General features: G+C 38.8%; 1 protein-coding gene across 1 annotated transcript in view; it reads left to right on the top strand.

Annotated features, from left to right (window-relative positions):
* Positions 1-24,948, top strand: part of hcn2b (hyperpolarization activated cyclic nucleotide-gated potassium channel 2b) — a 65,924-nt gene extending 40,976 nt beyond the window's left edge. Inside the window, exons 5-8 of the mRNA XM_034216228.1 lie at positions 8,542-8,688; positions 9,199-9,439; positions 18,093-18,257; positions 22,617-24,948. Of these exons, the coding sequence (XP_034072119.1) occupies positions 8,542-8,688; positions 9,199-9,439; positions 18,093-18,257; positions 22,617-23,584 (1,521 nt within the window). The 3' untranslated portion in view covers positions 23,585-24,948. The remainder of the gene's footprint in view (positions 1-8,541; positions 8,689-9,198; positions 9,440-18,092; positions 18,258-22,616) is intronic.
* The last annotated feature ends 2,674 nt before the right edge of the window (positions 24,949-27,622 follow it).

Raw genomic sequence — 27,622 nt, 5'->3', positions numbered from 1 at the left:
ATAAAGGTGGGGTAGGTCATTTTGGAGAAACCAGCTCAAGTACACTAGAATTTGAAAATAGACAGCCGGAAAAAATAATAATCTGGTCTGTACCGTTCTTAGTTTATTATTTGAAAGACATACATAAGAGTGAGATTTTCATTATCATATTCAATATCTGAAGAGGGAAAATGAGTGTACTTCCTAAACTATTTTTTTTAAATCCAGCAGCGACACCACTTTTCAGAAATCATGTACTGATAAATCCACACACTGGGCTGTGTTGTAGAAAACTTTCCACCGGAGAAATAATCCTTATGAAACCTGGACTGTGTGTCTGTGGATTATCGGGGGTTACTGGGAAACTTCGTTTCGAAAGAGATGTTCCTTTTGATAGTTATTGAGGTGGTGTCAGAAGTCTCAGAAAAATATATCTCAAAAATTAAATGTTTTTGCCACATGAACCAACTTTTTGAAGTAAGTACATTTGCTAGGGTTATGGAGAAAAAGAAAACTGGAAAAATGAGGGATGTATTTTCCATGGTCTATTTATAAATCAATGTTGAAATGAATCAGGGGTAAACTACGTTACGTTCGCAAAAGATCCGATTCTTTTGAACGGCTCTTTGGTACGAATGAAGGGAACCGAGTCGTACTTGGTGAGAGCCGTTCTTTTTATCGTTGGTTCACTGCCTGCCATAAATCCACTCGCCTTTACAGGAACTTGCTTTCCTGAATGCAAATGTTCCATAGATGATGGCATAACGCATGCTGCTTGAGTAGTTGCAATAAATTGCATTACAAAACTCAACAGAAACATGTATTTTTCATAAACATTCCCCCCTTAATCTGGATAATCTGTATACATTCCTGTGCTAATAACTAGTTTTTATTTCGACCTCTAAAAGCTGTGTGGATTTTGGATGATCCAAACAGACCAGGAACAATTTAAGGTGCACTTTAAATATATTTTATAATGCTTTTAGAAACGAGGTCCCTGACATGCTGTATGGTTTTTAAACCTGACACACTCAGACAATGATAGTGCTTTTTAAATCAGTAGCCTCAGCGTGCCCTGCCCAAAAAAACATCTTTCAAATCCACTTCTGAAAATCCACTCTCAAAGACTTTCGTTATGTAATTGCCTTCTGATCTTGACAAGTTTAACCGTGTTTTGTTTCCCTGTGCAACTTATAAAAGTCTAATTTCATGTTCCTCTTTTGATCCTGTTTTCCATTTTGATATCTCCATTGTGATTCCTTCTTCATTATGTTGTCTTTTATATCATTCTTGTCTTCAAGCTTTCCTTTTCTGAATGTTTTAATATTTTTTTAACAGTTACTGTACATCACATGCTTGTGGGATTTGCAGGAGAGTTATATCAAGGTTTTACATCAAGACAAGAAGTGATTAGTGTCTGGCAAACATATTGATTCTAAAGGACTTCTGGGCGGATATTCATAACATATGTTTGCTTTACAACTCATGACAATAAGTCCTAAAAGGATACTTCTTGTTTTCTTCTTCTTTTTTTGTCCAGGCTAGACAAAAACATTAATCCTACAAATGTCATGCAGTCTTCACCAAATGTGGTCCGTAACTTGGTTGGATGAACTTTAAAAAGTTTTTAAATGATACTGTAATTGGTTTCTAAATGGACTTGACATTAATGCTGTAACTCTGATTGACCTCGACTAAAAATAAAAATAGAGTTAAAGGGTAAATAAGCTGCTGAGCCTCAGTGCAGTCTCTGTTTTTAGTCAGTTATGTGTATCTGTACTCTGTCAGCGGTGTGACGTCTGCAGCCATCAGTCTCATTCTGCTCTTCTTCCATGATGCACAGCAGAGAAATAATGATCAGAGTGGCAACACATCCCTCTGCCGTCCCCCATGACTGTTTGTTCATCATTACCCAATGATGTGAACCATGCTGCTCTGCAATAAGCAGCGCCATCAGATGACAGACTGGAGACAGAGTTATGGGCTGAAACTAGCCTCTCCAACAAGATAGATTCTTTGTTTAAGATAATGTAAATCATAGTGACTTGTATTCACATAACACAGAGTAAACAGTTGGCGTCATGCTCGACGTTGAGACAGAATGTCATAATGTCTCCAGCACTAAGCGTCCTGTCCTGTATTAGAGGTGTGGATTATATACTGAGGTAGACAAAGCATGCTGGTGTGTTTCTGCCTTATCAGAATGGATTATGGTGTTTGGTTAGAGCATGTATAGCAGCTCTAGAAATAGAAACATAAATAGAGACACACAGAGCTGGAGATAAGGGGGGGATGTTAATGAGAACGACTACAGTGTTTAATTTATAGGACTGAAAGAGACTCGCCCCTTCAACCATTTAGTGTTTCAGTTGTTAATCCATTATTTATTGCAAATTATTTTACCTGCTTATCCATTCCCTTAAGGTATTTATATACATTTGTTTGTCCATTATCCATTAAACAAATAGTTATTTACTTTTGTGAGATGAAGCTAATTATTGCATCTGTTTATCCATTACTTTTAGGAAATCCTTTCACATTTTCTCTTTTTCTTTTAGCTCTTTGTTCAATTTGATTATCTATTGCTTATGGCTATCTTTTTCAGATGCATCTGATACTCTTTGCTTACTATTTAAGATATATAATTTTCATTCGTTTAATCATGACGTTTCACTATTTTACTTTGAATTCCTTATTTTAAGCGAATTATTTTCTAATTATCACTGGCTTTAATTTACTTCCTTTTAGCTAATTAATTTGTTTATTTATTACTTTTAACTAATAATCTTCCCTTGATCCCTTTCTTTTAGCTAATACTTCATAATGAATTGGTCCATTACTTATGGCTAATTGTCTAATTTGTAATCATCCCTTTTTGCTCAATATAACACTAACTATGTAATGCTGTATCCACTGCATTTAGATTATTTGATTATTACTTTAGCTATATGTTTTTTTCTCTTTTAAAAACAAATCAGATCATCATTTCTGTTTCTTTTTAAAATTACCAAGCCTCTCTAAACTCTATACATGGTTACAAATACCATGGTTTGGCATCTTCGTTCTTAAAGAAAATCATTTAAACATGATCCGGCTGGAGTTAAGGAGAATCACATTGACTGACATGAAGTTGTAGACGTGTTTCTCCACAAACAGTATTACTACAGTGAGGTGGTGACAGCAGCTCAGTTTTCTCTTGTCCCGCCCCTCCTTCACGTTGAGGTGACTGCTGCTGCCTTCATCCCGTGTTTCTCCACACCAATCCTCCTACCCCCCCCCCCCCCCCTCCAGCCCTCCCCTGCTCCCATTCACCCTTGACTATTGGGCAATACATCATCTGCCACCAGCACTGGACACGGACAGAGGGCATTAGCTATTATGTAACTGATCTCCCGCTCTTCCTCCCCATCACTTCCTCCCCTTCAGGAGCCATAGAGCGGCATGTTCGAGTTATAGTGAGAGGAGTGAGATGTGACCCCCGGGGGCCTCGGGTGATGAACACTGGGCAGTGACACATACAGTAAAACAGTGACCTGAGGAACTGCTCACTTTATAACCTGGATGACCACTAATGCCTGGCTTGGGCTACCTGGATCTTGGACACTTATCAAATATCTAATTACATTCATGGTTCACTACCTTGCTTTTTCTTGGGTTTTCAACCACATCTCATTGTCAGATATGGTTGGAAGCTCCAGAAATGGTTAGTGCACCTTGAGTTAAGATTCTATTCTGGGTGGCCACTCTCTCCATAGTCAATGAGGTAGTTTCAGAGTGAGAATATCCAATGGTATGATATCGAGGGAGTTATAGGCTTTCCTCTCCCTCTTCTGACTTACTGAAACTTTGATTCAACCAGAAATATCCCTCAAATTTTAAATAATTACATTTTCATCACTCATTCAAAGACCTTTGATCAGGCCAATATAGTATATGTTCAAAAATAAAGCCTATAAAGGAGCATTTGCCGTCATTGATTGCACATACTATGTATACAGAAACTCTTTGTTTCCTTGTTTGTATGTTTATATGTGTACGTTTTCCTGCGCTCCTAATTTATTGAGTTTATGTATAATTCTGATTTCAGCTGGGGTTTAAAAACATGTAGGACACACACACACATACCATGTATACATCATTTCAGGGGACATTACATTAACTTACATGCATTTCCTGGAGACTTATCCTAACCTTAACCATAACCAACACATGCCTAACCCTTACCCTTACCCTTACTCTTACCCTAATCCTAAACCTAACCAAGTCTTCACCCTAAAATTAATTATTCCCCTCATGGGGACCTCCAATTTGTGCGAGTCCCCACACGTGACTATGTAAACAGATTTAGGTCCCCACAAGTATAGTAATGCTAGGCCACACACACACACACACACACACACACACGCACACGCACACGCACACGCACACAGATAGGACTTGTCACATCCTGAGCCCTGATGCTCAGTGACATGGCACATTAATGGGAAGGCCAATTCAATTTCTCCCTTCCCTCTGTGGCAGCTTACAGTGACAGCCATGCCTCATGATGGTAGCCACCAACTCGGGGCTTTATGTCCCATAAAAAGAATTCTGTGCTTCCCCTTAACTTAGTCCACAGGCGGAGAGGAACAGATTGGATTTCAGAAATGTAATGCAATGGTAGTGTTACACAAGTACTGCAAGAGGATCTAAGTATAGTCTTAACTTCATTCCCCAACCACAAAATCTGATTTTACAAAATGGACACTGTATTGTAAAGACAGTTGGATGTTATGTGTGTCTAACATGTATTTATTTTAGCTTTTAAACGAAATAAGTGTAATATAGCGAATGTTTGAAGTTCAGCTTCCTAAATGTGCCCATTTTGAGGGTAAATATTCATAGTAGAAGTGAGTATATTGCTATACATTTGAGAATTGGTTTATAGATTAGGTTATTTGTATTAGAGTTTGTTTGTGGGTTATTCAGTGTGACTCAGAGCATCATAATTAACGGTTCAGGAGATCAGACCCCTCATCTCTCTCCCATGTTCCCTTTTAGATCATGGCCATGTGCTAACACAGCATGCATTATGGATTCCCACAATATATATTTTCTTCTTTTTATTCAATTTCCAGCCAAACATAATTTATTGTATTTAATTCAGCTTCACTACAACTGTGTCATACTCCACATGTTGTAGCTTAAAAGTAGTAAGAGTAGATTTTATTTATTTTTTGCAACATGAGGGCTTTTGACACCCTCTCCATTTACTGACTTTGAGTGACATGGTCTCTAATCTAAAACTAATGCTGAGAAAATCTGAAAGTCAATAAGACTCAGCTCCTTCAGCAACCACTTTTAAAATAGTGGGTTATATATATATATATATATATATATATATATATATATATATATATATATATATATATAGAGAGAGAGAGGAAACATTTATTGGAAGCCTCCCAGTTTACCCCCAGGCTCGATTAAATAAGCTGTATTCTCTGGACGGTGGCTGCATCTTTAATTGTTACTGACACACGGCAAATGGGAAGGAATTTGTGTAGTTTAAGGGAAATTGCTTAAGTCTTTTTTTGTTCTACTTGGTGAGTTAGAGAGACACACATTTGGGGAATCCCCTCTCATGTCCTTACCTTTTTATTTAAAAAGAAAGTTCCGTTTTTCTGTATAATGTCTTAACCTTCAAGATGTGTTCAAAATGTGTAAACATGGTTAAAGATGAAACCAAGTAAGGGTTCGTTTTGCACTGCCATGGCTGTTCGTTCTAAATAAACCATGGACAAAGGCAATTAATTAAGACTGAATGAGATGAGATTAAAATTGGTTTACGTAAGAAGGAAGAGAATGCCGTTAATTGTTTTGCAGATGTAATTTAATGATGTGGTTCATTAAAGTAAGTGATACACTAGGATTTTCATTTTGTCATGTAAGAGGCAATGCGGTTCTGTTTGCATGTGTCTTCATTGTGTAATACATATATAGATCACAATGGAGAACAGTAAGATACTTGGCAATTATTAGGCAAAAGTGTTTAAAAGAGATAGGGAAATGGAAAGAGTGTGAGGAATGTGAATTTAAAGCGGAAAGAGAAGGATTAAAGGAGATGGAATGGATTTAAAGTTGTTTAATTAAAAATAAATTACGTTTCCCTGAAAATAAGGACGTATATCACTCTCTTTCACTAATGAGGCAACTCTTACATAAAAGCACGTTTTCTCTCCCACTGCTTTATATTATGTAGGATAATCCTACTGTATGGAAACAAATTAATGCTGCCCTACCATGACAGCCAGTGTGTCCTGTAGAAAGGATAATGTGATTTACCGTGACACCAAAGGCACCAGGGTCAAGCCTTCATTTTCTCCTCTAACCCATATGTCACCTTATCGTGTGACACAATGTAATTTCTTACAGAGAGCCACCCTATAGTATGTACGTGTCATTGACTGTTACAAGCAAGGTCACTGTCATACAGGGTGTGTCCACATTAATCCTGATTGGCTATACTCACAGGCAGGAATGATTTGCCTCTCTAGAAAAGATTTATTTTATAGCTGCTTATATTGTCCATCCAGGGACTTAACGAGATACAGATATGTGCCAAATTGAAGTAAAAAAATAACAAGCCATTGACAGAGTGTACAAGTCTTTAAATTGGTTTTAAAACATGTTTGAATTTATTTCATATTGCCCACTCCTAGGTAACGCATGTTGACTGTCATCTAAACTGAATCTGTATGGGAAAAGTTTATCTGACTGATTTCAATAGCAACGTTTTATTTTGTCATATTTTCTTCGTAGATGTTTTTCTTCAGTCGAGGTTAAAAAAGTATAAACTGACAGCTGTGATAGCTATAACTTCAAAGCAGGAAGGTAAAGGAATGATTACTCTGCTGATTAATATTGCCAAACCACAGGCTGTAAACAACGACGGCTTTGCTTGACGGGGGGGCAATCAATTTATTTAGTCTTTTACTTCCACTGACAGTAATTGGTACTGCATAACTATTTGAGCACTGCGTATCAAACCTTAACATTTGAACTCTGTATAGAAGATTTGAGCTGTGTTTTGTGTCTTTCGGTGCGGTGCTGAACAGACTTGGTTCTCCTTTGACCCCTGATTGAAACCTACCACTTATCCAATTGACAGTTTATCCCCCGGAGGGATGACTCACACTGCTTAACACACACACATATACACTTGGGAGCGAGACAGATCTTACGTAACACTTTAAAGTTGCTCCAACAACAGAGCCACGTTGAGGCACAGTATTGATCGCTGTTAAAAAACAGATTTGTGTCCATAAACAGCTAATTTAATCATATTTTTCCTGCTTGTATGTTGTATACTTGTGAGTCTGATTCTGATATAAAAAGGAAGTTCACAGCACTAGTTAAGTTTGGATTAGATCAGCGATCAGATTTGACTTATTGTCATTGCATAAAGTACAAGTACAGAGACAATGACATGCAGTTAGCTTAGCATCAAACCAGAAATGCAAAAAAACAGAAACCATGTGTCCATTTCTCCCCTCAGGGTGTTGATGTTTTGCACGTAGCATATATATTTACATTGGAAGGTGTTGTTGTGTGAAATCGCAATAAATTGCCGCATCTTCCCGGTATAAATAAAGCTTAGCAAAGGGGCGTTGGTGTACAGTGAATGTGAAGATTCATTCCCCAATTTACACAGTGCCATGCAATTCCACCTCTCAGCAGAAGCTGTACAGTAGATCCAGCTGCTATTTTCACAGGGAATCCAGGCATGAAATGTGTTATGGAGTGGCATAATGAGTTGAGGGAAGTGGACACTCAGGGTGCATGTGATGCAGATAAACATAACGGTGGCGAATATGTGATGGCTTGAATCATATGGGTGAGCAGACACGATGCGCTGCTGCCAGCCAACCTCCATATACCGCTCTTTTTTTTCTATCCACATTGTAACAGATTTATCAACACCAACATACATAACAAACATCTTGCTTTCTCAGTATAGTAACCCGAGTACACAAATGCCCAATGTTCTGTTCAATTATTTACCTATGTCTTTTTCACTCAATTTACCAGATCATGGGTGAGTTGTTTCATATATTTAACTCATGGAAACACATAACAATAGTATGTATTTTCCATTTCAAAGCCTGATAATATGAACTGTATGTTCAGCCCTTCAAAATAAAACATTTTTAGTCACACCAACGTTTGTGGATAGGATGTACAATAGCAGTGTCTTCCTTCTCTGAACACAGTAGAGCGTGATGAATCCTCGAGGGATATACAGAGCTGTCATGTTTCTTTGACAGCTTCATCACAGTTTTCCTCACATAGCTACAAGATATAAATGTGTCACAGGATCTTCATGTATGCAGAGCTGTACATCCCGGCACACATGAAAGCTACAGCTGGTGATTGAGGAAAAGTATTTTGGGTATAAATGAGAAGTGAGTGGTGTGCCTACAGCTGCAAAGTAGGACATACTTCAAAACTTTTCCCGCCACAATTAACAATAGAGATGCTGAATTTTGTTTCTCCTCACCTCTTTCTCTCTCCATCCTACAGTACAAACAAGTGGAGCAGTACATGTCGTTCCACAAGCTACCAGCAGACTTCCGACAGAAAATCCATGACTACTACGAGCACAGATACCAGGGCAAGATGTTTGATGAAGAGAGCATCCTGGAGGAGCTAAATGAGCCTCTGCGCCAGGTACCAAAACAGCAAAGCATAATGTGCTCATACACCAACAAACACACAGCTTTATCCAATCTTCTCTGCATTGATTTAGTTATAAACCTTTTGTTATTTACTTTCTTAAAGAATGGACTCAACATTTAATTCACCCAAAAGTAGTTTTTCCTGCTGCCAATATTGTTTGCTGCAGTAAGCAATAACAAATTCCCTCTTGCTTCAAGGACACTTCAGGTAACAGAAAATAAAGAGAAAACTCAAATGGAGAAAATTAATGATATCTTATAATCATGTGTTTACCCAGAACATATTGTGAAATCAACAGTTTTATAAGTTGTTCTTCCTGAGATGCCAATGCAAACATACTCCTTAATGCTAAATCATCTATTTTCCACAACAGAACATTGCAATTGATTTTGGTATTCATGCTGTGTAACCTCTAAACATTGCTGTATAGAAAACACATGCATGCCTACCAATCTCTTACCCTGACATTATGATCCACCGCTGTTTCCTCTTTCAATTTAGGAAATCGTCAACTTTAACTGCCGTAAGCTGGTGGCTTCCATGCCGCTGTTTGCCAATGCTGATCCCAACTTTGTGACAGCCATGTTGACCAAGCTGAGGTTTGAGGTCTTCCAGCCTTTAGACTACATCATCAGAGAGGGCACCATCGGCAAGAAGATGTACTTCATCCAGCACGGCGTGGTCAGCGTCCTCACCAAGGGGAGCATCGGCATGAAGCTGATGGACGGATCCTACTTTGGAGGTATGTCACTGACTCGGTCATCTTAGTATCATCAGATGCTGCTCTATATTATTCTTATTATTCTATTTTTTCTTTCTTAAACTGTGGGTTTTCTCTGGAAGTTTTTCCTTGTACGATGTGAGGGTCTAAGGACAGAGGGTGTTGTTTTTCTCATACTGATAATCTGAACAATCTGTGCTGTTGTATTAGCTGTAAAGTGTCTCTACTGTAGGCTATTTTTATTATATGTACAGCACTTTGGCTCGACCAAAAATCGTTTATAAATGTGCTATATAAATACAACTTGATTTGATTCTGTTCTGCTCTGATTTTTGTATTCGTCTTTTCTATTATTTTACTGTTTTGTTCTGGTTTGTTTTTTGGCCTGTCCTATTCTCTTCTGTTCATTTCTTTTATTTTGTTGAATTCTATTCTATCATAATGTAGTCATAGAAGTAGAATTGAATAGAACAGATTATTGTGTAACATAATGGAATACAGTAGAATAGAACATTTGTGTTATCTTTTCTATTATTTTCTATTCGGTTAATATACTCCCGAGGCAAGGCAGGCTCAATTTTACAGAACATTTCAACAACAAAGCAATTTAAAGTGCTCTACATTAGCTCTTACAGAAAGAGAAAGTAAATTAAGTTAAAAAAGAATTGAGAAAGTAATAACATAGAATTAAAGTTACATTGCTGTGTAAGATATGAATAGTTATTTGTTATAATAAAATATATTTAAAAAGCCTAGATTTTAAAGAACAGGGAGTTGTAGCAGACCTGCAAATTGGATATTTGTAGCATGAAAACTGAACACTAATTCTCCATGTTTACTTTTGACTCTGGGAACCGAAAGAAGACATGTCCCAGTCGACTTGAAAGGTCATGATGGTTTATAAAGAACAAGGAGATCTCAAATGTATTTAAGCCTTAAACCATGCAGTCCTTTGGAATCCAGCAGTACTGTTTGACGGACAGTGTAAAGACCTCAGAACTGGACTAAAGTGATCCACTTTTTGATCTTGGGGAGGACCAAGGACCTGATAAAAATCATTGTGTCTCCTTTGTGGAGGACACAACACTGAGGACTTTATTTCAAACACCATACAGTACATGCAGTTTATTTGAGTCCTCATGTACTGTGGAAAGCACCTCAGGGCTTTCTAGTGATGTAACACACATGGGGATATGCCCAACAGAGCACATGTGAAGTCTTTCAAACGTGGTAATGTTAGCAAACACACTTTATGGCAGTAAGGGAGTTAAGTGGTCAAATATCTAAAGTCATAGCTGTTTCTGTTCTTCACAAGGGTGCTGTTTTTGTATTTATGAGTCTGATATAAAGATGTTAGAACTCTGTGTTCATTGGCAGCCTCTTAGAATACACATTTTAACCCAGATCCTTTGCAGGCTATACTGAACCTTTTCCCCTACATCGGGGAAACAGAGCAATGAGTGAGACAGAAAATATTTTGTCTAAAATGGTTGATGGAATTTCCGACATTGGGTTTACATTTTGTTGGTTCAATGTTGATCAAATGCAAGATTATTAAAAATAACTTTTGATGTTTTTTTCAACTAGCAAATTATGCCTTACTATACCGCATTACTTTTCCAAGTGTCAGGAAGATTACTTACCTGAGTAAAATAGAAACAGCATTGAATACAATTTAATAGAATAGAACAACAATAGAACATTACACAGGAGGAACATATCTCTATTCTATTCCGTCCAAATCTATTCAATTATATTATATTTATATTAAATTACAGTATATTCTATTGTATTATTTTATATTCTATTTCTATCCTATTATTTTCCATTCTGTTATGTTCTATTATACTCTTTTCTATGCTTTTCTATTTTATTCCATTTCGTTCTGGTCCCTTCTATTCTATTCCATTTCCCCCCCCCCTGCGATATATATTGCGATATGAAAACATACAGGAATTGTTTTGTTTTTTTCCGCAAACCATTCTTTCTTGATCTCTAATGCTATACAATTGGTAATTTTTAACGATATTTAACCGGATAAAGGATTTTAGTCACCGACGTCTGGATCTTAAGTTATCAGAGCAACAAGCTGAGCTAGCTCGGTTAGCAGCGCCGAACTGCCCTGGAGAAACACATGAAACTACTTTATTCAGTGTTTTTATCTTTAATCACGGGGTCAGTTTGCTTTGGAGATTTGATTGTAGTTTGCTGTGCATGCAGAGCCTGCATGCCACTCACTCAATTACCCCTGACATGAGAGCCGCGCAAGCTTTCCTTTTGTAGCAAGCAGCAAAATAATTGACATCTAACATGACATCCACGCGATGTGAATATCGCGCATGCGCATATCACGATTATCGTCACGACACGATATATCGGGCAACCCTAATTCTGTTCCATTCGGTTAAATTGAGGGCTGCTCGATTATGGCAAAAATCATAATCTCGATTATTTGGGTCAATAGGCTAATTATTATTAAAAACGATTATCCATTTACTTTGAAAACATCAATTTATTGAAAAAAAGGTGTAGTATGTTTTTAACAGTTGATTACCCTGAACTTTAAGTATAATAGAGTGGCGAAGTCACGCCCATCTACTTCTGGTCCATGGGACCTTATTTCGGAAAAATAATGTATTGAAGTCAATGGAGAGAGAAAACGTATCTTTCGATCCCGTTTGAATTGTGCCATGAATTACACATATGATGTTTGTCAATCTTAAAAAATAATTTCCATGTCAAAAAAGTCACAGTTTGTCTTAAAACTGTTGAAATATAAGACTATGAAAAATACGAAACTAGAAAGACTACAAATCCCAGAGTCGCGTCAGTGATGTCACAATTATTTTTCCTCCACTAGATAGCTAAAATCAGATAACTTTAACAAGATGCCTGTGTGCTTAGTACCAGGTTGTTATCATACCAGCAATGGTTCTTGCTCGTTCTTTCGCTTCCCGTCTGATGAAAGGACCAGGAGTGGCTGGATCAAGTTAGCTACCTAGCTAGTAGCTAGCACGTTAGTTAGCATTACAGCCTTGTCATTTGTATTAGCCTTAATATGAAGTAACATTAAGTAACCTAAAATGTTAAACAGTAAGAGTAGTAGTCATATTTCGTGAATCCTTTGAAGAGTACTGTCACACCGGTGCAGGGCCGCCCCTCCCTACAGGCCAATCACGCAGGCTGCATGGGGCCCCGCCTTGTGCAGGGGGCCCCGCCCAGAGGGCCTCAGCTGCTGTGCGCAGTTCTCCGCTCAGTTCTCCGCGCACCCCCCGCGAGAGTGAGAGGTGACAAGAGGAGCACGTCTGTAACCCGACACCGTTGCAATGAATCGACATCTGACCAATCACGGCTTTGATACGGCCACTAGTGCAGGTGAAGAGATGTCGGTGAAAAGACAGTTTCAGTCCGGCGCAAAAAACAAAACATGAAGAAACTAGCGCATCACTCGAAGGTGGGTTATTGTATGAGTCAAATGTACAACTTACGAATGTTGTATAAGTCAAATTGCCAATTGCCATCTTAAAACATCAGCTGCAATTCACGACATGAAGAAGGCAGTCTCTGCAGAGCATATAGGCTAATGGAGATGCAGTTATTTCCAGCATTCTTTATTTACCATTCATTCATTATGTGATGCCTTCTATCTGCTAACGTACAGGAGGAAGAGTGATACACTGTCTGTCTACTTGGCTTACATAACAGTTAAAGTTTACAGCCTAAAAAACATGGAGCATTTGTTCCCCTTTTATTCATTTTTATGTCAATTTGCACACATCCTAATAACAGCCAATTAGCACAGCACAACAGCTATAGCAGGGCTGTAATGTCAAGCAAATATTTTTCATGAAGGGAAATCACAGGTCTCCCTTCACATAACTTGCATTGCTTGGAGTGAGGGCACAACATAACCCCTGTTTGTGATAAAATATCTCAATGAGTAAGTAGCAGTAAGAACATGGTGATGTCAGGTCAAACATGCCCTGAGCTCCAATTCATATTTTTAGACTTTAGCTCTGTTGACATGAGTGATTATAAACATCAGGTCGCAGTAGTACAGTATTCTGTAACATATACTATCTATATTGCCTTTAACATTTCTTGGCCTGAACTGAATTTCTATCCACATTATCCTTTGCTACATTTGTAAATTATTTGCATTAATAGATTTAGAAAAAAGCCAGAGTTTTGTAAACAGTTTTCTATGGCTTTAAAAGCAGCTGAATCTGCAGACTAGACTTTGGCTATTTTTATAAAATTGCTGTCTGGCAGAACAATGCACTTCATTGGTTCATTAAACATCTGCTTGTGTACAGTTCAATATTCACTATCTGAGAATTAGTCTGCACACAACATCTTATAATTCAAACCTTTATTTTGACAATATAACAAATCAAATCAAGTTTTATTTATATAGCACATTTATAAACGATTTTTGGTCAAGCCAAAGTGCTGTACATATAATAAAAATAGCCTACAGTAGAGACACTTTACAGCAAATACAACAGCACAGATTGTTCAGAATATCAGTATGAGAAAAACGACACCCTCTATCCTTAGACCCTCACATCGTACAAGGAAAATCTTCCAGAGAAAACCCCACAGTTTAAAGGGGAAAAAATGGGAGAAACCTCAGGGAGAGCAACAGAGGAGAACGGAGGAGCTTATGTGTTTCACTGATTATCTATAAACACATACATATTTCAGAATCTAGAAGGGAACTGGGTTAAGAATATTGTTGTATTTGTAGCAGAAAAAGGTTTTCCTGGTAGCAGAAAAAGAAAAACAACTGTAAAGAAATATCATATTTAAGGATGATAGCTACTCTGCTATAAATGGTTACTAAGTGGTTTGAAAAGCTTTTTAATTAAGTGGTTTCATGAGAATAATATTCTCTCCCATGCAGCACGTCCTACTAATGATGAAATAATATGTAAATGGTTGTGATATGTAGCAGGAATATATAATATCCGTGACAATTTATGAAAAGACGTCTGGGGCTTCTTGTGGATCTGAGGAGAGGTTCTTCCACAACTCCGAACTTTATAATGCTAAAAACCTTAAACTTTAGTAATAAAGAAAACTTAGAAACGTTCTTTTTTTCAATGACTTTTACCTTATTTGACTACGCTCTTTACTCAGTATCACTAACGTGTTAATCAATAGACTGAGTACTGGTATGAGTACACACCCTGTTTAAAATGCGTCATACTGTACAGTGTACACCCTTTTACTTACATTACCGCAGTTGACCATGAGGAGCAGAACATACAGTAAGAGGTAGAGCGTCTATCTGCATATGCTATTCATTATTAATCTACAGAGGAACTATAAATCCTTTATCAGACAGGCAGAAAACATGGTCACACTCTAGGTTACCCTTTATTGATCCCTGGATAAAAAGCTGCTGTAACCTGACTCATAGTCAGTGAATGTAGGCGTTTATGAATGAACTGTATGCACAGAATCTGTTGTATAGAGACAGGGATTGTGTTCATTTCTAAAGATTGACACACTGAAAGCTGTTAGATATATAGATAGCATAGATCCTATCAACACTTACAACTTTTTTTGCCTTTTAAAAAGATAGAAATGTTAGAAAATACACTATATTTATTTTTACCAAGATAGAGATGATAATGATAATACCATCCTTATGTGTGTACATTAAATATGAAGCTAGTGCCAGCAGATGGTTAGCTTAGCACACAAAATGAAAACAGCTAGCCCGACTGTTAAATGTTGCCATCTAACTCTTTTATATGAAAGTAATTAAGAATGAACAACTCTAATGAACATTGCAAGGCTCCACAGTAATGGTTGCCAGGTTGCCATTGTTAACCAATTCTTGAACTTTGGTTGCTATCGGTGAGCACCACATAAGAATGCTGTTTTAGTTCTAAGGTCTTCAATGACATCCACTTAAACACAGACAGTGGCAGAACTTCAGTGTTAGTATTATTAGATCTCAGTGCTGCGTTTGACACTGTTGACCACAACATATTACTAGATCGACTGAAAAACTGGGTGGGACTTTCGGAAACAGTTCTAAATTGGTTTGAATCCTACTTGAAGGACAGAAACAACTTTGTTTCTATAGGTAAATACACATCTGAGTTGACAAATATGACATGTGGGGTACCTCAAGGCTCCATCCTGGGGCCTGTTCTCTTTAACATCTACATGCTACCACTGGCTCAGATAATGAAAAACAACAAAATAAGTTACCATAGCTATGCGGATGACACACAAATTCACGTAACAATTTCACCAGGAGACTATGCTCCAGTTCAAACACTGAGTAAGTGCATTCAACAAATCAATGACTGGATGTGTCAGAACTTTCTCCAATTAAACAAAGATAAAACTGAGGTAATGGTTTTTGGAGCCAAGGCAGAACGTATAAAAGTTAGCGCTGAGCTTCAGTGTGCAATGTTCAAAACAACAGATAAAGCCAGAAATCTAGGTGTAGTCATGGACTCTGACCTGAGTTTCAACAGTCACATTAAAACAGTTACTAAATCAGCCTACTATCACCTAAAGAACATATCTAGGATTAAAAGACTAATGTCACAGCAGGATTTGGAAAAACTTGTCCATGCTTTTATCTTCAGTAGACTCGACTACTGTAATGGCGTTTTCACAGATCTCACTAAAAAATCTATTAGGAAGCTGCAGCTGATTCAGAACGCCGCTGCTCGAGTCCTCACTAACACTAAGAAAGTGGATCACATCACTCCTGTTCTGAAGTCTTTACACTGGCTTCCTGTGTGTCAAAGAATAGATTTCAAAATACTGCTGCTGGTTTATAAAGCACTGAATGGTTTAGGCCCAAAATACATTTCTGACCTCCTGCTAAATTATGAACCATCCAGATCTCTCAGGTCTTCAGGGACTGGTCAGCTTTCTGTCCCCAGAGTCAGAACTAAACATGGAGAAGCAGCGTTCAGTTATTCTGCTCCAAATATCTGGAACAAACTCCCAGAAACCTGCAGGTCCGCTGAACTCTGACTACTTTTAAATCCAGACTAAAGACTTTTCTTTTTGTCGCTGCTTTTAATTGAACTATTCATATCTTAAACTGCACTGTAACTTTTATCCATGTATTTTTTCTTTTAATGTTTATTTTATTAGCTTTTCTTTTTAATGACTGATTTTAAATGCCATTTTCTTAATGTCTTACATTTTTTGTAAAGCACTTTGAATTGCCTTGTGTTGAAAAGAGTTCTGAGCAAAAGGTCAGAATACTTGCAGAAATCTCATTTAAAATATTGGGAAAAACACTTATTTTCTTCCATATGTTACTGTAATGAAGCTTTTATTATTTTATTTCATACTTTCATTACGTATAACAGCACAGTGTCTTAATCATTCAAAAAACATTTGACTAAAAATCCATATTATCATTTTTGGCAACCAAAAGTGAATGCCTGGTTGTCAATCGTGGAAACTATTTTTAAAGTTAGTGTTGAGCTCTGTAATATTTTAGTCGTATTGTATATTTATATACTTTCCAATGACATGTGTAGGTTTGTGTTTCTTGTTCTGATGCTGCCTTGGTTTGCTTTGTGCATCTGGAGACATCACAGTCATGAACAGACAGTCACAGTGCACTCCACTGTAGCACCTCTACTCACGTCCTTAATGTAGTCTCCTCGTGTTTCGTTATTTTTCTCCCTTTCCCCACAAATAGTCAGAGGAGGTCGACCTTTCATGGGAGTAAAAAGAGGGCATATAGTTGTCAAGACAACCATGGGAGCAACAAGGGGAACAACTGAATGTAATGAAGCTCAGCTGAACATCTCCAAATATAGAGTGTGCTCCCTTCACACAGCTGTCAGCACAGTGGAGGACATATTCAGTTTTACTGTCAGTGGATCAACCTGGCTACACACAACCTCCAGAGGTGGGAAGTAGTGGAGTACAAATACTTTGCAACTGTACTTAAGTACATTTTTCTGGTATCAGTACTTTACTCCACTACTTATTTTTCTGACAACTTTTTACTTTTACTTCTTACATTTTTAACACAAATACCTGTACTTTCTACTTCTTACATTTTCAAAACAGACTCATTACTTTTTTAAATCTGTGTTTGGTGGCGTGATCATTATTATTTAGAGTCATTGTGTGCCTATTGATTTGAACACGATCCGTGTATCCATCATTTCCTGGTCTTCTCTAAAGGAGAGGGACCAATGAGAACGTTGTCATGTTGCCGTTGTTCAGCATGGAAACATTCATTAGCTAACAATGACATTATTGTTCTATTGATATCAATGGAGGTCAGGTATTCTTTAAAGCAGCTGGTAGTTATGGGTACTTTTTACTTAAGTACATTTCAAAGCCCATACTTCTTTACTTTTACTTGAGTAAAGAAGTTCATTCAGTACTTCTACTTTTACCAGAGTATTTTTTAAATACGAGTATCTGTACTTCTACTTGAGTAAAGGATGTGTGTACTTTTGCCATCTCTGACAACCTCTGAGCACCTGTACCACTTCTGATCACACATTAGCTCAAAGCCTAGAGTTCTGGGATGTCAGTTTCAGACGGCTCAACATATATCCTGATTTATATCATCTATGTTCTTTTCTCTGGCACTGACACTCTGAAAACTGTCACTTTTTTTGATCTGATCATCTCCTGTCTGCTCTCACTTTCACCTCTCCAGAGATCTGTCTGCTGACCCGTGGCAGACGGACGGCCAGCGTGAGAGCGGACACCTACTGCCGCCTGTACTCGCTCTCTGTGGACAACTTCAACGAGGTGCTGGAGGAGTATCCCATGATGAGGAGGGCCTTTGAGACGGTTGCCATTGACAGATTGGACAGGATAGGTAAGAAGGCCAACTTGATTTGTAACGGCACAAATAAAGTTAACTTTATCTGATTTTTTTAACTCATTGTTTCTTCAAAATGTACTACTGTCCCCAAAATGTACTACTGTCCCCAAAATGAAATTTTTCGGGTCCATCTGGGCAGAAGATGCACACGTTGACATTATTTTTCTCAGATCTCAATCACAAAAAAAATCAATTTCATTTTTCCATTCAGACCAAATGTATGAAATGTTTCTTGGGACATTTAGTCACGGATAATGAGCATTACGCCTCACTGATAAAAGCCACAGGTAAGGTGCCTATATAGGCATATGTGAGTCATTCATAAGGTGAAATGAGGCATTATGGAAATGTATTAATTCATTAACTTGAACACTGCACTACCTGACAGCTGTGATCCACTGTGTGAATGATCCTCAGAGAGGAGTCGATGGTGAAAATATATTCATGGCTGTGAAATGATTATGCGGTTTCGTGGGCATAAATCGGTCATGAAAATGGAAGACTTCCTGTGGATATCTGCCATTTTGCCAACTGTTATTTAACATACCGTGAGAGACACTTATGACTATCATGGCAGAAACCACTGAGCAAGATTATGGTTTGAACCTCTGTAATATTTCTAGATGAATGGACTGATTTGTTATAAGTGATCACTCAGCAGAGACTCTGTCTGAACACTGAATCACATACGCACTTAAACGTGCACAAAGACTGATTTTTCTTTGAATCCGCGGTCAAGATTCACATTGAGAGATGCAAACTTCTCTACAATATCGGCTCAGTTAAATCTGCTTTTTTTTAATGAAATTTGGTTTGTTTCAGATATTATCGGAGTCTGCATGTCCCAGAGAATGTCGTGGCTGTTCAGAAGAGTAATGTTTTGTCACAGAATGTACTGTCACATTTGAAACAAACCAAGTATATTTAAAAATCTGTTAAAGGGGCCCTATTTAGATTTGTTGGGATTTTCCATTTCCTGTAGTGTGTTTTATAGGTTTTGTTTATGTGAATGGTCTGCAAAGGCTCTGGGCTCTGGTTTCAGACAGAGGGTGAAAAGAGGTGCTGAAGCACAGGCAGTATGAGAAAAATATATACATTTTTTAACAATAAAGCACGTCAACATTACAGTAGAGGCACAACATACAAATATGAAATTACAAATTAGCATAATAGGGACCCTTTAATAATCTACAAAGCTACGGTTCATTTAGTAAACAAATCTACATTTAATACAATATACAGTACACATAGCATTGGTTTACTAGCGGTATGGCGGATGCAAAGACGCATGGTGGCGACAATTATCAGCCCCCAATTATTTTCTTTATCTGTTCCCTGAAGCCGTTTGTTAACAAGTCGACGCAAACTTGTTATTGTTCTTCACTATGCGAACAACTTTCCCCTCCCTTAACACCCCGCAATGTCAGTCATGCTGTCGATGTCAACCCCCCCCCCCCCCCCTGGTCACATGACCACACTTCACATATTTACAAAAGCCCTGATCAGCCGCCTGCCAGCTGTTGCCATAGCAGCCAGATTCCACACATGAGCAGCCTCCAGTCAGCCAGCTCACATATTTTAGCGGGGAGACTGACGCGTGTGCTCCAGGACATAACCGCCGACCAAGTATTCCCACTGGGCTCCTTGTGCACTGTAATCACTGATAATGTGTACTTTCGTTTGGCTTTGTCAATAGTGTAAGTTATAAAGCCTCTGTATCAAACACACAGAGGGCTGTCAGAAGATACAAATATGACATTTAAATACAGACTTTCTAATACATTTCAGATGCTTTGTTCCTTTCATAGTAAGAAAAGATTGTTGATGCATTTCCATAAGGTCTTAAGTGTGGAATAAGTCACAGTTAAGATTTTTCATTGAGCATCTGTGACCAGGATGGCTTATTTAGGATCAGTTCAACCTGAAGGAGCATCATTATTCACTATTCTGATGGAACCAGGCTTGCTCCAACAGCAGCCATTTATACATTTTAACAAAAACTCTGACCTGGGATCCATTCCTACAAATATAGAGAGCGGCTAATTGTCTTCATATACTTAATGCATCGTAAACAGTGTCACACAAGATCAGCAGAATAAGCAGTATTGCTGTGATTTAAAGCGGGATGGAGGTGACGTGTTACTTGATAATGAATAGGCAATGCAACTGATATGTGAGCTTACATGAGCTAAAGCCTAACACCTGCTCATTGGCTCTGAATTCTGAAAGGCTGATAGCTTAATGAAACTCTGCATTGGCGCCACATGTGTGTCTACCTAACGGCATGTCCTGTCTCCTTGTCAACGCACCCTTGAAGTGCCAGCAGAGAGTTATTGTTCTTATATGTTGTCTTTGGCCTCTGTGAACCAAGAACAAGCCCCAATTATCTACGAGGAATATCTAGAATTAATCCTTGATGAAAAACTCTCTCAAAGTTAGACCGGGGATTTTCCAGGCTGCAGCACAGCAAAAGAGGATTCTTCTGCCTCCTTCCTGTCGTTATAGTGGACCTCATCACAAAACCTCGATGGTGTGAGTTTTTTCGGCCACAGATGGAACTCATGCAAGGGATTCATGGCAGTCTGGATCTGCCTACTCCCATCTTCCTCCTTCTGGCCCTGCGGATGACTGTGCTAGAGAGAAACAAGTTCATCACCGACCTTTTTGACCTCTTTGTTAAATGTGTATCACTCAGGCTGTTGTAATGACTAACAGCCTTGCTTCAAAGCCAGCTCCCTAAACCACCTGCTGCATCAGAGAATCTTGGAACAGCCCCTCTTCAACTCCAAGTTACAGCAGATGGTGGATCATCTAGGTTCAGCTCAAAAGGCCAACAAGCAGCTGATATCTGGTCTTTGATCCCAAGCGTCTTCCCCCTGCAGTGCTTGTTAAGCCCTGCGATTGGCCTTTAGCGTCATAATCGCCATTGGCCGTCTGCTTGAGGTATTACAACTTTTAGCGCTCCTCTGATAGTTGCCTGGTTAAACTCAGAGGTTCTACCCCATTGGTGCCATAGAATTGCATACAACTCGTGTAGTGCAATCCAATTCTCATGTATTTAGTCGTATGCTGACTTCTTGCCAAATTCGCATAATCTCTAAAACCTAAAACTCAACGCATAACAGCACTTTTTTTTAGAATTATTGTCTTTTATTGTGATTGTAGTAATGTGTTTTTATGACATGTACATCACTTTGGCTCGACCAAAAATCGCTTTTAAATGTGTTATATAAATAAAACTTGATTTGATTTAGAAGAAGAGCGCCTGCATAAGTGTATGAATGTTTATGCAGAAGTGTCGAGATCATACCAGTTATGCAAGTAAAATGTGTCTAAAGCATCTGATCAGGCATGTTTTTATCTTCACCACAATTAGAGCCAGCACCAGTCATTTCTAACAACATGAGCACAATACAAGAAATGAAGCTTAGCGCAAGTTCAGACAGGAAGAACTATCACTCCGTATTGCACGTCATGGCAATACTCGCTCCCTGCACTAAATGACAGGGAGCGCCACTCCTCAGCTAACCTATCACTCCCCTCCATTTACAAGCCTAATCATCGCACCTGTTAATACCTCTATATATGCTCTCCCCTTTCCTATCAGCTGTCTTCCAGGTGTCAACGCGCAACCCTCCTCCACCCCTTCGCCTCCTGCTTTCAACTCAGGACCAAGCTTAACCTTCTCCCTTCCAACCGGACCTAACCACTTATCACCACCACCAGTGTCTAGACCCAGGGGGGTTCATCGGAAACGGTTCTTCCCTTCCCGATTGATATCCTACAAAACCTGGGCCTAATCGCCAAAACACCATTTCATTTACTTGTTATAAACTGTCATCATTATGTTTCATTTATATAATGTGACCGATAATAAATATGTATTCCATACATCACGTCTCTCCTGATTGAAAACCTGTAATCACCTACAGGAAGTATATCCATAGAGGCACAAATGAACGGATGTGTTGGCAACAGAAATGCTCTCTCACTCTCATCTAAGTGAGTCTGCAGAAACCCAAGCAGGCACAAACATTAGCCCTGTGATGGGGATATAGTGAGTCAGTGTAAAGAGGATGCTCTTTATTTCTCTCTCTATCTTTGTTGTTTGTCAGTGATGGATTTTGTGTTCGGAGGAAACGGTGGATAGTTCTATATTTAGGCTCCTTTATCCACCGTCACCGGGAATAGAATTAAGGGTAAAGGTAAATGGTGATGATGTTTTTTCTGTGTCAAATAGACGCTGAGACTAAGAGAAGGTAGAATAATGCTATGTGACCTTGTCCAACTAAAGCTGTTTTTCTCTTAGCAAACAATAAAATAAACCTACATGCTGTGTCCTTGTCATTGCAGGCAAGAAGAATTCAATCCTGATGCACAAAGTTCAGCATGACCTGAACTCAGGGGTCTTCAACAACCGCGAGAACGAGATGATCCAGGAGATAGTTAAATATGACCGGGAGATGGTTCAGCAGGTTGATGTTCCACGGCCGCGGGCCATGTCCATGACACCTCCTCTCCACGGCAGTATCTTTGATTCTCCGAGCTCCTCCTCGCGTCCTCAGAATTCAGCGATCGCCACTCTGCAGCAGGCCGTAGCCATGAACTTTTGTGCCCCTGTGCAAGGTAACTCGATGGGAGGGGGGACCCTGCAGTCGCCCAGGATGGTGAGGAGATTCCAGGTGCTGGAGAGTGTGCCCAGCCCAGTTTCAGCCTCTCCCCTGCAGTCTCAGTTCCTCCCTGCTGGTGCCTTCGCCTCCGCCCTGGCCAGCCCCTCGGTCCAGAGCCCGCTGGCACTCGGAAGACGATCTTTCCAGTTCGGCTCCAGCATGGCCGGCCCCCCCTCAGGCTCCCAGCTCTCTCTGACCCAGCAGCACATGATCAGCCCCGCACACCGGCCCAGCTCACACGAGAGTACTCATTCCCTGCAAATGGGCATTTTAAACCAAGACGCCAGGGCACTGTCAGCCTCTCAGCCCTCACTGCCTCACGAGGGGGCGCAACAAGGTGCCCCAAGCCCCCCCCAGTCCACAAGAGTCTCCTCCACTTCTATTGGCCCCCCTCAGATAACATCGGGTCACACAGGGGTGCGTAGCGCTATACCACATAGGGTGGTGCTGCCCCACCAGATGTCTGTGGGGGCTTTCCCTGCAGTATCCCTGCCTGGGTCTACGCAGGGTTTTGGGGCCGGTGCAGGGCTGGCAGTAGGGGGTGCGGTAACAGGTCTGGGGGACTCAGGGCTACCCAAGAAGGACTCCATCGGGAGCCTTCCTGAGACAGACCACATCAATGTCAGATCCAAGCTATCCTCAAACTTGTGATCCTAATTAAACTCTTCTAGTGGAGTGACTCTAATGAGGGGCTGGACTGCAGGAGCACGGGGGGGGGGGGGGGTTTCTGCTCTCTCTCCCACAATCTGCTCAAGTTTGACTATCCGAATGTATGAATGATAAGTGAGTGGAAGCAGGGAGAATCCATTTGGAGACTGTTCTAACATAAAGTCTGTATGAGGACTTTTGAATCTGCAGCATTGAGTTGTTTCTACTCACAGACTTTATAGTTGCACAGTAGTAGTAACGTAGCATCTTCCCATCTCCAACGTCTTTATTTACTGTATTTTACAACATAGTCAACAACATACTGTATCCTCTTTATTATCCTTTTATCCACGTCATGTAATGCAAACTTGTGGTCGGGTGGATGGGACTAAAATAAATCAGGGACCTGCTTCAGATATCAGAAGTTGGATGCTACTGTATCTACTATATTATGTGGGCTGGCTGTAAAAGACGATCATCTCACAAAGTTACAATTATTGTAGTTTTTGTAAAGAAACTTAAAAAGTTTGAACATTAAAAGGGTGTTTTTCTTATATTTCTTAAGACTATAGACCATATTTGTAAGCACAAATTGGACAATATTCCAATATGACCTTATTATAAGTATTTCGAGCCATATTATTCCCAGACTATTGATATGAATACCATTATTTACAAATCAAACCCTGATTTTTTTTATCTAGTTGGCCTCTTTTGTAAGTCTCCCCTGCCTCTGATAGTCCCCACAAATAATTATGTGAGACCCTCGGACAGACAATTAATAACCTTCATACTAAAAGTACAGCTGTGGAACAAAATGTCTATTTCCAGCCAAGCCATCGATCTCTACAGGAAATGTTTGTTTAATTTAAAATTGCGTCAATCAATATTTTTTATATCAACAATGAATAAAAGCCCTAAGGTTAATGTTAAGGGAGTTCCTTGTAGTGATGAACCAAAAGAGAGGGATCTGTATCTCCGTTGATCCTTTTTCTTAAGCAAAAGTCTTTGGGTTTAGAGCCCATAGATTTCCTGCCATGCAGTCTTATCACATATCAAACCTGTTTTCAGTAGCACAAGGCAAACGTTTTGAGCAAACTAAAACACATTTGTTCACCTGCAAATTGAACAAGCAAGAGAATCAGATGTTTCCCTAAGGAGTTGGTATCGACTCAACCAGAATAATATAGATATAAAAACATAGGTGGCCAGAAAGAAGACTCCAGTGGTATTACAATGTTGCTTGTGTATGCTGAAAGTTATAAAATGTCAGCTTGTTTTGCCATTGTTTTTCCATTTTAGTGGCCTAAAATACATTGGTGCAGCTATAAGATTCGTAAATCCAATAAAAATATCCCTGACTCAAAGACACTTTTTCTTGACAGCAGATTATTTAAAGTATTAGTTGAAAGACTGTAGTCACGTGAGTAGTAACAGATTAAGTATTCAAATGTATCTTAGAAATTATTATTCACTGCCAGTTAATTACACCGAATTTTGTACGACTCAAAATGTAAATCCATTCAAACTCGCATAATGAATCTTTTTTTTTAACCCTGAATCTCATATTTCTTGCAGCAGCAGTTTGGGCAAATTGTTTCTAGGCCAAAGTGAATTCCATACAGATAATGAAACTTGTGCAGAGCTCGGCCTTACTGTAAACGCTACAGCTTCGATCGACAGCCAAGGACATTTGCAGGATGTATATTGCAGCGTGCCTCTGTCATTGACGCCTCATTAAGAGTCCATCAGACGCCGCTGAGTTGTGTCCAAAAGCATTAAAAAGGGAACATTTTGTCCTGAACCTGACATTATACTCACCACATCTCATTAATGCCTGGACCATTACTGGGTAATGACACTGGAAATTGGAATCCCTCCGGTCTGTTCGAGACCGTTATTATTCTACTTTCATTGGATTTCATATTTCAGTGTCAATGATTTGCATTTTTTGTTTTGCTTAGTTTCAGTCCCTGTGTTGTTATCCACCTCGAGAGTTCCAAATGGGACAAGGTTGAAGGTTTGTAAGTATTTTTATAAAGTGTTTTTGAGATCTGTTGTGTTTTTGTTCTATGCTCAAATGATGCCCTTTGGAACCCATTTGAATGCCTTGAACACTTATTTATATCGAGGCTTGTTATGGTAATGTTTTACTGAACTTCTCATTGTGTTCTGGAGAGACCGTCTCAGGACAAGAAATGAATTTAGTTACAAAACAACTTTATGGACATTTTCACTTCATTAGAAAGCACACAGTAGAGGAAGATAAAGGATACGGAAAGGATGACTTGCAAAAAAACAAAGGGCCGGTAGCTAAACCTACATCATAAGTAACTCCAATGTTCTCAAACAACACAACACTTTTAATAAAAGCTGAAGAACGAACAAAGTGAAACCAAAGTTTCTTTTTATGTATGCAAATGTCTAAAACTGTTGAATCATAAACTAACTAAAAGTACTAATCAGATTATACAATTATCAAGTTTGGTAATATTGACAGCAATAAGTGTTTGATAAAAGATGATGTGTTCAGATTAACTTCTGTTTCATTGTTGAGATGTTGATGGAGGTTCAATATTTTCCCAAACTTCACAAGATTATGTCTAAAGCCTGATTTTGTAGCAGATATTTAGATTTAAATCTGTACTCTGGTTATTTCTATTTGTCATCATGTAAAGCCGACTATTTATTCAGTTAGCGTAGTTTACTGTTACTGTAGACTTGCTGAAAAAGTTGTTTTAATCTTGGACAAAAATGCTTACGATCATCTGTTTGGACTCATATTACTTGAAGATGTAATTAAAGCAGAACAAAACCGTTTGCATCACAGAAGATCTATCACTTGTTTTTCTACAGTCGCTCACAGTTTGTATAATACTGTGCCAGATGCTGTGGGTTCTGCATGGTTTCTTCTTCTGTGTATGTTTTATTTGTTTATTTATTTTTCTAATCTCCCTCCACAGTTCATTTGCAAATGTTAAATGTTTTAACAAATGCTACAACTGCTCGATGATTTTGCCTTCTATACTCTTAACCTCTGACATCTAATTAGCATGTTGCCCAGAACCCTTTAAATGCTCTTTTCCCTCTTTTTGCAACTTTACAAACACATTTATTAAACATATTTATTATTTATACGTTAATGTAAGCAGCTGTTCACACACATGCGTCAGCGACATTAACAGAAACATTTGTGTTTGCCACGTTGTGTGCTTTCAAACATGTTCTCCCATCCGCCCCGACTCTTTCTTTAGAGATCTCTCTTTTGTGTCTCCAATGTACGGAAGAGGATTAGGGTCACATGTGCATTTTTTAAAAGATCTGACCCGAGTGAACACTTTTTTTTGTTCTGAGGAATAAGCCAGAATTCTGAGAAAAAGATAATTATATATTTTTTCTGAACATCTCAGAATTCTGACTCTTGTTTCAGAATTATAATAAAATACAAATAAATGTCACTTGTGGTCCTTATCCTCTTCCGTCCCAATCAGCGTCTCCAGAGTTAAAACGCCTTCCCATTCGAATGAGTCTTTGGGTTAATCAATGGCGGTAAAATATGGAGGTCAGGGCGTTTGCATACAAGGGCTGTTCTTCGGATTGAGGGATTATGTTCTCCTTACATCTAAAATCATATGATTTGTCTCTTATTGGCCACTAGAGAGTATATGACACAATCTTTATACTACATGTTCCTGTACTTAACAGTAACATTTAAAACAGTGATCACTCTGCATTCATTTGTTATTAACTTACATTTTGACTTTCTTTCTTTTTCATTCTTTATGTAGTTTTCTTCTTCAATTCTTTCTTTCTTTCTTTTTTTTTCTCAGACTGGATACAAAGCCAACTCCAATTCATACCTAAACACTACAGACACATGTAGTGTGTGGTCTAATGTTAACTAATATCTAAACCATTAATAAATACATATATTCCCCTGTATCTCAGGCAGTCGCTGTCAGTGAAATCAGACACTAACAGTGCAGCACAAGTGTTTCTGTGTCAGGGGCCTGATTTTCTTTTAGTGGCTTTTTCTAGTTG

Source organism: Gymnodraco acuticeps, unplaced genomic scaffold, assembly GCF_902827175.1.
Source record: "Gymnodraco acuticeps unplaced genomic scaffold, fGymAcu1.1, whole genome shotgun sequence".
Classification (NCBI taxonomy): Eukaryota; Metazoa; Chordata; class Actinopteri; order Perciformes; family Bathydraconidae; genus Gymnodraco; species Gymnodraco acuticeps.
This window is presented reverse-complemented; position numbering and strand designations above follow the sequence as displayed.